Genomic DNA, 7656 nt, shown 5'->3' with positions numbered 1-7656 from the left:
TCGGGTCCCGCGGGCTCAGGGCCCGCTGATTTAGGGGAACAGGCTCATTTGGGGGTCTGGAGTGGGCATGGGAGGGTCCGTGAGGACTCTTCCAACGGCCCGGAGCGCGGCCCCAAAAGCAGCGCTCGGAGCCGGCTGGAAGGACTGCGGCTGGGTCAGGCCCAAAGGGAGCGATGCAGCGCGGTCCCTGCTGCAGCGGGGTGGAAACACAGAGAGAGAGGAGAGAAATTAAAAATGAAGGTGAAAAAGAGCCAATTCCGGTTTGTACCTAAAATCGAGGGAAAGCGATAGATCTGCCCAGCCAGGTAATCCAGGAAACGGCGCGTTTCAAAACGCATGACAAATGAGGGGCACAAGCCGGAGCTTCCTTCTTAAGCTAGGAAAAAAGAAAAAAAAAGAAAAAAAAACCCGCTTTTTGTTTTTCAATATGCAATTAAATAACCCAAACCCCAGCTATTTGGAAATGGGGGTGAGCCAAAGCGAGCACGCTGCAAATCTTCGAGAGGAGGCTTTATTTACTAACCCGCCCCAGCCACGTGTGGTAAAGTTCTGCGGGTGCACGGCGGCCCGGCATCTCTTCTCTGTACACACAGAAGTCAATAGATCAGAAATCCAAATTAACTCCCAGGCTGTTTTCCATACACACAGCCACCCCTTTTCTTCCTTGTTTTTTTATTTCGTGGTTATATTGAATTGTAGTGTTTGCAGCCTCATTAAATCCATTCCAAGACAAAAGAAGAAAAGACTGGGGGGAGGGAGGGGACAAGAGAGGAGGGGGAAGAGGAGAGGGAAGGGGGGGGGAAGAAAAAAAAGAACAGATAAAGAAAACAAATAAAGCCCTTTAACTAGATCTTCACATAAATGTCACAGTTTCTCAGCATTTACGATTTGCCTGTTTAGCATAAAAACACTTAAGGACAAGATTGAAGGCTTTCCGAGAGATCTGGACAGAAGTCAAAGCTATCACTCGGAGGTAAGAAAAAAAACCAACCCCCCAAAAAAACCAAACAAAACAAAGAGGAGATGGAGAGGTGGGGGCGGGAGGTGGCGGAAAACAAGTGCTCTTCCAAATAATACTAAAGAAAAGTGAATTTCATTGTAATTCATAGGCTTGTTCCAAATACCAAGAGAGAAAGAGAGAAGAATAGAAGCGCACAGATGCCCCGACGAAGGGAGAACAGCTCTGCTCCCATTGTTGTGGAGTTAAACAGTGGAAGGGAGGGTTAACCTAATCCATCAAATTGTCTGGAAATTGTGAAGAAAATTCAAAAACCATATGGTCTCCAAGCGCTCGCCTTCTCTCTGCTGCGGAGGGGCACGCTTGTTTCAGCATGGCGAACCGCAGGAGGCTGTATATGCTCCATTGTCGCTTGTCACTTCAGAGAAGAGGGCTCATTTGTCCCCAGTTTTCATGCTTTACGCTAAAAATTACAACCCCATCCATTCTCAAAGAGGAGAAAGATTTATTTAGCCTCGGAGAAACTGGACCAAAAAAAAAGGAAAAATCCAACCCACAAACCAAGCCTGTCTTATCCGGACACTTCTCCACCGAGCTCTGCCACTGTACACCAGATTTGTCTTTCTCACATAAATTTTTTGCAAAGAATAGGGAGAAACACACGCTGCCCGGCTCCAAGGGCAGGTCACGCTGCCAGGGGAAAACACATTCACCAGAGCCGGGATTTTGGAGAAAAGAAACAACAAAAAAAAAAAAAAAAAAAAAACAGAGAGAGAGACGGGAGAAAAAAGAGAGGGGAAAATATAAAAGGAACGGGAGGAAATGAAGCATTTTCCATCCTTCTGCCCCTGGAGCAGCAGCTTTGGCCAGAACGGGAGGTCCGCCCCCCGTGCCCCTCACCGCTCCTTTTGTGCAAAGCGGTGGTAACTCCTTCCCCTCTTTCGCATTTGGGTTTTCTTTATTTATCCCCACACCACCACTTTTTCCTTTCTAATTCCGGACTGGAAATACCCTGCTGGAGGCGGGAGCTGAGGGGAGAGCCGGTGGCCCCGGTAGCCCCGGTGCCCCCGCCGCGGTCCCGCATCCCCCATCCCAGGGAAGCGCTTCCCGCATCTCCTGCCCTCCAGCTCCGCCGGGTTCCGCCTCTGCCAAACCGCTCCTTGGCACCAACCTGATCAAGAACCACAAAAAACCTTCTAAAGTTCTCGCTCCCGTGCTCCTCCCCCGTCATTTTCTCCCAGGTCCCGCCGTTAAAGTAACTTTAAAGGCAAACGGGATGGGAGATTCCTGGTGGGGGGAAGAGTCTGGCGAAACCTCGGGCCGGCGGAGCGGTTGTTCGTTCACAAAGAAGGACGCTAAAAGTCTATTAAAATGGTAAAGATTTTATTGTATCGGAAAAAAGAGCTATCTGTACAATTCTAAGAGACAGTAAATAAAGAGACATTGTCCCTATCGGAACTTAAATAGCAGGCCTTTTAAAATTTGTACAATTCAAACAAAAACAGGTCTTAAATCTGTACATATCTTTAATTTATAGTGTAATATTTAAACGTATTGATCTTGGGATTTGTCCTTTTTTATTTCCGTAGCATGCAAAAATTCTAAAAAGAGTAAAAAATAATTCTAGGATTTTTTTTTTCATTTTTCTTTCTATTTTTTTTTTGTTACCACCTTCATATCAAAAATACGAAAGGCAGCTTTTTAATAAAAGCACAACAATAGCAGAAAATGGTAAAAATAGCTTTTAATTGGTAAAATGAGGCAGAAATTGCATTGGAGACAAATCTCTATGCTCTAGGAAAAAAAAGAAAGTATATATTGTTTTCAGCTTGCATTATAACCCATCCCCAAGTTCCCAAGACTGCGAAAGAAAAAGAAATGTGTTTAGAAGGAAAAAATAATAAGAATCACTTCGTGCACATCTGAAACATGCAAGGAAAGGCAAGTGGCTAATTTTTGCTGTTGCCGTTTTGAGTCTAACTTAAATCTTCCCTAAAGTGGTTCGTTTCGGAAGTCTTTGAAAGCAACTGCCTACCCAAACATCTGTTGGAAGCCGAGTTTATTCCAAGGTTACTCATCTCCCTTACAGACAAAATAATCGTCATTGGTAGCTATTAAAAAACAAAAATAAAAATCAAAACCTCAAAAAGAAGAGGGGGAAGGAAAAAAATCCAATATATACGTTTAAATATTTATACAGAAGCCGTCCGTAATTGCACCATTCCGAAGATGTGACAGGCGGAGGGATATCGACTCTACCCTAAATTAATTCGTGGTTGTGTGAGTGTATGTATGGTGGGTTTCTATTGCTTATTGCTCCGACCGAAGGGAGCAGCCGCCTCGCCGCGCTGCCGGGGCCGGGCTGGGGGGCCGGGGGTGCCAATTTGGGGCTGGCAGGGGGGGTGGGCAAGACGGGGCGGGGGAGTGGGGGTTGGTGGTGGGGTAGGGGGGAACCCCGCCGGCCGCCCCTCAGTCATCCACGTCGATCTCCACGTCCTCCTCCTCCTCGTCCTCCTCCTCCTCGCTGTCCCGGCGGCTGCGGGGCCGCTCCGTGGGGGGCGAGGTGGGGCGGGGCGGCGGAGGGGCACCGGGCTCCCGGGCGGCGGCAGGGGGTGGTGGCGGGGAACCGGCCCGCGCCTTGCCCCTTCCCTCGGAGCTGGGCTCCAGCTCGGCCAAGGCCACGATGTCCACGGCGGGGTTGGGGCCCAGCTTTTTGGCCGATTCCACATCGGCCTTCATCTCCTCCAGGTCTCGCTTGAGCTTGGCGCGGCGGTTCTGGAACCAGGTGATGACCTGGGCGTTGGTGAGCCCCAGCTGCTGGGCAATCTGGTCCCGGTCCGCCGGCGACAGGTATTTTTGGTAGAGGAACCGCTTCTCCAGCTCGTAGATCTGGTGGTTGGTGAAGGCCGTCCGCGACTTTCGACGCTTCTTGGGCGTTTGTCTCTGCCCGAAGATCGTCATCCCGTCCCTGCCTGCCGACGAGTCGCCAGATTGTCGCCGCTTTCCCCACGTCCCTCCAACCCTGAACCCCCACACCCCATGCCCCTGCTCCGTCTGTACCGGGGAAGTGGCGGGGAGCTGGGCAGAGCCATAGCTCCCGCAGTCTGAGGCTCGCAGTGGGAAGGATGCTGCCGGGTACCGGCCATCCGGGCGTACCCCTCGTCCCACCCCGTGCGATACCCAGTGAGATTGGGAAGGGGGGAAAGAAAAATAGGCCGTGAGGATGAGCAGGGTACCCACCCGCGGGAGGACCCCCCCACACCCCGAGAAGGGCTTACCTTCGGCCGCCTGCAGTACGCTGACTTCCAGCCCCTTGAAGGTCTTGCTGGCCAGCTCTTCCAGGGCGCAGAGAGGGGAGGTTTGAGAGAGCAGCGCCCGGCCGGAGAGCGGCAGCCCGGCCGGGGTGTGCTTTTCGGCGGCGGAGAGGAGGTGGGCCGTTCCGCAGAGCGTGTAACTCCTCCGCACCGAGGGCTTGTTGAGGATGTCCTCGATGCTGAAGGGGGTGAGGGGCTTGTTGGAGTTGGCCGGCGGCGGGAGGTGATCCAAGGGGCTCCGCCGCCGTTCTTCCCCCGAGGAGGGCTTGGGTTCTTCTTTGGAAGTCATGGTGGGGCCGGGCCGCGCGGGGCTGCCTTCCCCACCTGCGACGGGGATGCGCTGCCGCGGGGAGAAGCCCCCGGCGGGACCGCGGGGCGACGGCGGCGGAGACAGCGAGCAAAAGTTGAAGCCCACCTCCAACTCCGGCGGAGGAGTCCCGGGTCCTCCCGGGGAGAGCCACGTCGGGCGGCGGGCAGGGCGGGCAGGGCTGCGGGCTGCGGCCGGGAGCGGAGCTGCCGTCGGTCCCTCGCCGGGAGGTGGTCCTGCCGCACCTCCTGTCCCAAGGTTTTGGGTCGGGGATCTTTTTTTCCCTCTCTCTCTCCTCTCGCTCGCTCTCTCCTCTCTCTTCCTCTTCCCAGCTGCTATTTTAAGAAACACCCCAAATCGCAGCACTTTCCCTGCCCCCCCACCCCCACCCCCAAGCGAATACCCCCTCCAAATAATTAAAAAAAAAAGAAAAAAAAAAGAAGGAAAAAAAGGACAAAAATTCAAAAGCAGACTTCGGAGAGGGGGAGAGCAGCCCTCGCACCGAGCCTTCGGACCAGGGGGAAAGAGGCGAGAAGAGACGGGGTAATTGACTATTGCTAACAAGTTATTGTTGATTGGGAGGTAATCAATTATCTTCAATGACACTTTTCGCCCTCTCTCACTCTCTCTCCCTCTCTCTCTCCCTCTCTGTCCAATGCAGGCTTTTGCAAGTTCGGAGACCCATTAATTAGGAGGCGGTATGGAGGTGGAGCCCACTTGAATTATAATGCTGAATGCACTTGTCATATTCTGGCCCTGCTATTTGTTTGGACATATATATTTTTAAATTACATTACAAAGCAGCCTTTATTGCATCAGGATAACACAGTATAGTGAAAAATAAGAATAAGCGAAAACAAAACAAAACGAAAAATATCCGGCGGTATCTTTTTTTTTTTCCTTACCCCTAAGATTTTTATTTTTTCATCTATTTTTACCTCCTGTTAATTTGGCTACTCCGTTATTTTAAATGTCTCTGTTCGGCTCAACCTAGAGCCGTTTGATTTTTTTTTAATGAGGGGAAGAAGGGGAGAGCCTGGTTCCAGGTAAGGCAGACCTTTCCTTTCCAATAAAATCCGAAGGTTTCCGCCGAATTTGTCGTGCTCCTCTTTCCCAGCGCCCTGTGCCGGGGAGGGCTGCGGGACAGGGCCGGGGGCAGCTCGGCGGCGGGGCAGGGCCCCCACCGGAGGGTTCCGCTGCCGGGGGTGCCCGCGGAGGGGCTGCACGGTGGGGCGCGGGGTCGCTCACGGGGTATGTGCGGCTTCTTCGGCCCCGTTAACGCCGGGGCTGGCGGGTGGTCCCGACCGGGGAAGCGCGGCACAAGGGGCAGGCAGCGGCCGGGTTCCGCCGGGCTGTTTCCAGCCCGAGGCCTTTTGCTGCGAGCTTGTGGGAAGGGGTTTGCGGCGGCGAGGCTTGCTGAGCCCCCAGCCCCGGGGGAAGCGGGCCCGGCCCGGCCCGGCGCGGCTCTCTGTGGAGCCAGAACCGCTCCTTATTATTTTTACCCGGGCCACCAGCCCGCTTCTGTGTCACCGCTCTGCAGGGCGGGGGACAAAGCCCTGAGCCCGGGGGTGATCGGCGTGACCTGCACGGGGGCACCCCCTGCTCCCCGCGGGCCGCGATGGGGCTGGACGGGGCGGGCGGCAGCAGCGGGCGCACGACGGCGCGGTGGGGCGGGAGGAACGGCCGGGGCCGGCTCCGGCCCTAACTTTGCCTCCTCACCTTGATGGGCAGGAGGAGGGCGGCTGGCAGCTCCCAGGCCGATAGGTACCAAACAAGCACAAAAGAAGCAAATGGCTCCTCTCCTTAAAGCGCCCTCTTCCCATTTTTTATAGCTCTCTGGGAGTCTCTTTATGCAGTGACCTATTTTTAAAGGCCTATATTGGGTTATTCATCATATCAAATACTGAGAGGAGCTGGGGGGGAGCCGGTCGGGGGGGAGCGAATTACACTGATTCTAAATCGCCCGGCTTCTTTGCTTTGCTAGGTGGATTATTTGCTTCGCTTTGCTTGGGTTTTATGAAGTGATTTAAACATATTTTAACCAATTAGAGACTTTCCTCCTCTCCCTGGTGTCCCCTCACATTATTTTCCAGCGTGGCGTTTTATGTCAGGATCCGGGTTTTATTGAGAACTCAGCCGGGGATGCTGGTGTTATAATTACAGAAATAAGATTAAAAAAAAAAAAACCCACACCAAAAAACAAAGAGAAAATGAGATTTTAATTTTTTTTAATTTTTTTTTAAAGAAGAGAAAAAAAGGAGGGAAAAAAAAGAAAAAGGAGAGGGGGAAGAAAAATAGTCTCGTTCGTAGAACAGAGTTCGTGCTGGCGTTTGGGATGCTCCGAGACTCTGCCGTCCTGGGCTCCAGCCCGACAGCGGTCCCCGCTCTGCTCGGGACAGGGACAAACCCCGTGCTGACCACAGAGAAGTCCCGAAAACAGCTCCGATCCCCTGTTTCCTCCCCCGCCCAGCTCACATCTTCTCTGCTTGAGCGGGGGGACAGGGCTTTAAATGAACCCCTCTTTAGTTTGACTCCCTGGGAGGGGCAGAGCCCGGCGGGGTGGGCAGAAGCCTCGGGACAGGCTCCCAGGCACGGGGAACCATTCTTCGTTTGCTTCGGCCGCTGCCTGGCAGGGGACAGCCGGGTTCATGCCTTGCCTGAGTAGCTCAGCTCGGTAGCTCCAGGCCTGCCGCCTGCCCTTGTACTCAACGTGTCTCCCATGCAGCACCTCCATGGGAAGAGGGGTGGCTGAAAGGGAAGGGGGTAGGTCCCGGCACCCATCATTTTCCCCCACCACTTGGGGCTCTATGGGTGACCCGCCGGGGTCCCACCGACCCCCCTCCGCTGTGCTTTCAGCCGCTCCGTGGTGCCTTTGGTGCCTTTGGATTTGTTTCCCCTGCGCTCACTTTGCCTTTGCTGAAACTCGCTCCTCGCAAATGACTCCTTCTCTGCGCTCCTGGGGTGGCCAAAATCAGAGGAGGGGCGGGCTGGGTTACCCCCTCCCTGGTTTGAGGGAAGAGCTCAGCATCCCCCTCAGCACCCTTCGGAATTTAGTTATTTTAACTCCTTTTTTGTCG

The 7656-nt window shown here is 53.6% G+C and overlaps 1 protein-coding gene across 1 annotated transcript; it reads right to left on the bottom strand.

Annotated features, from left to right (window-relative positions):
• Nucleotides 1-3427: 3427 nt before the first annotated feature.
• Nucleotides 3428-4561, bottom strand: LBX1 (ladybird homeobox 1). Its single transcript, XM_034062488.1, has 2 exons — nt 4237-4561; nt 3428-3930 (listed from the first exon to the last, which is right to left on the bottom strand). The coding sequence occupies exons 1-2, from the start codon at nt 4559-4561 to the stop codon at nt 3428-3430; spliced, it is 828 nt and encodes a 275-aa protein (XP_033918379.1).
• Between the last annotated feature and the right edge of the window lie 3095 nt (nt 4562-7656).

Source organism: Melopsittacus undulatus, chromosome 4, assembly GCF_012275295.1.
Source record: "Melopsittacus undulatus isolate bMelUnd1 chromosome 4, bMelUnd1.mat.Z, whole genome shotgun sequence".
NCBI lineage: Eukaryota > Metazoa > Chordata > Aves > Psittaciformes > Psittaculidae > Melopsittacus > Melopsittacus undulatus.
The sequence above is the reverse complement of the archived record's forward strand: the minus strand, read 5'-3'. Positions and strand labels throughout refer to the sequence as shown.

Coding starts and splice junctions, on each gene's coding strand:
- LBX1 (XM_034062488.1), bottom strand. CDS start 4,561: ATGACTTCCAAAGAAGAACCCAAGCCCTCCTCGGGGGAAGAACGGCGG. Junction 3,931..4,236: donor CGTACTGCAGGCGGCCGAAG/GTAAGCCCTTCT, acceptor ACTCGTCGGCAG/GCAGGGACGGGATGACGATC.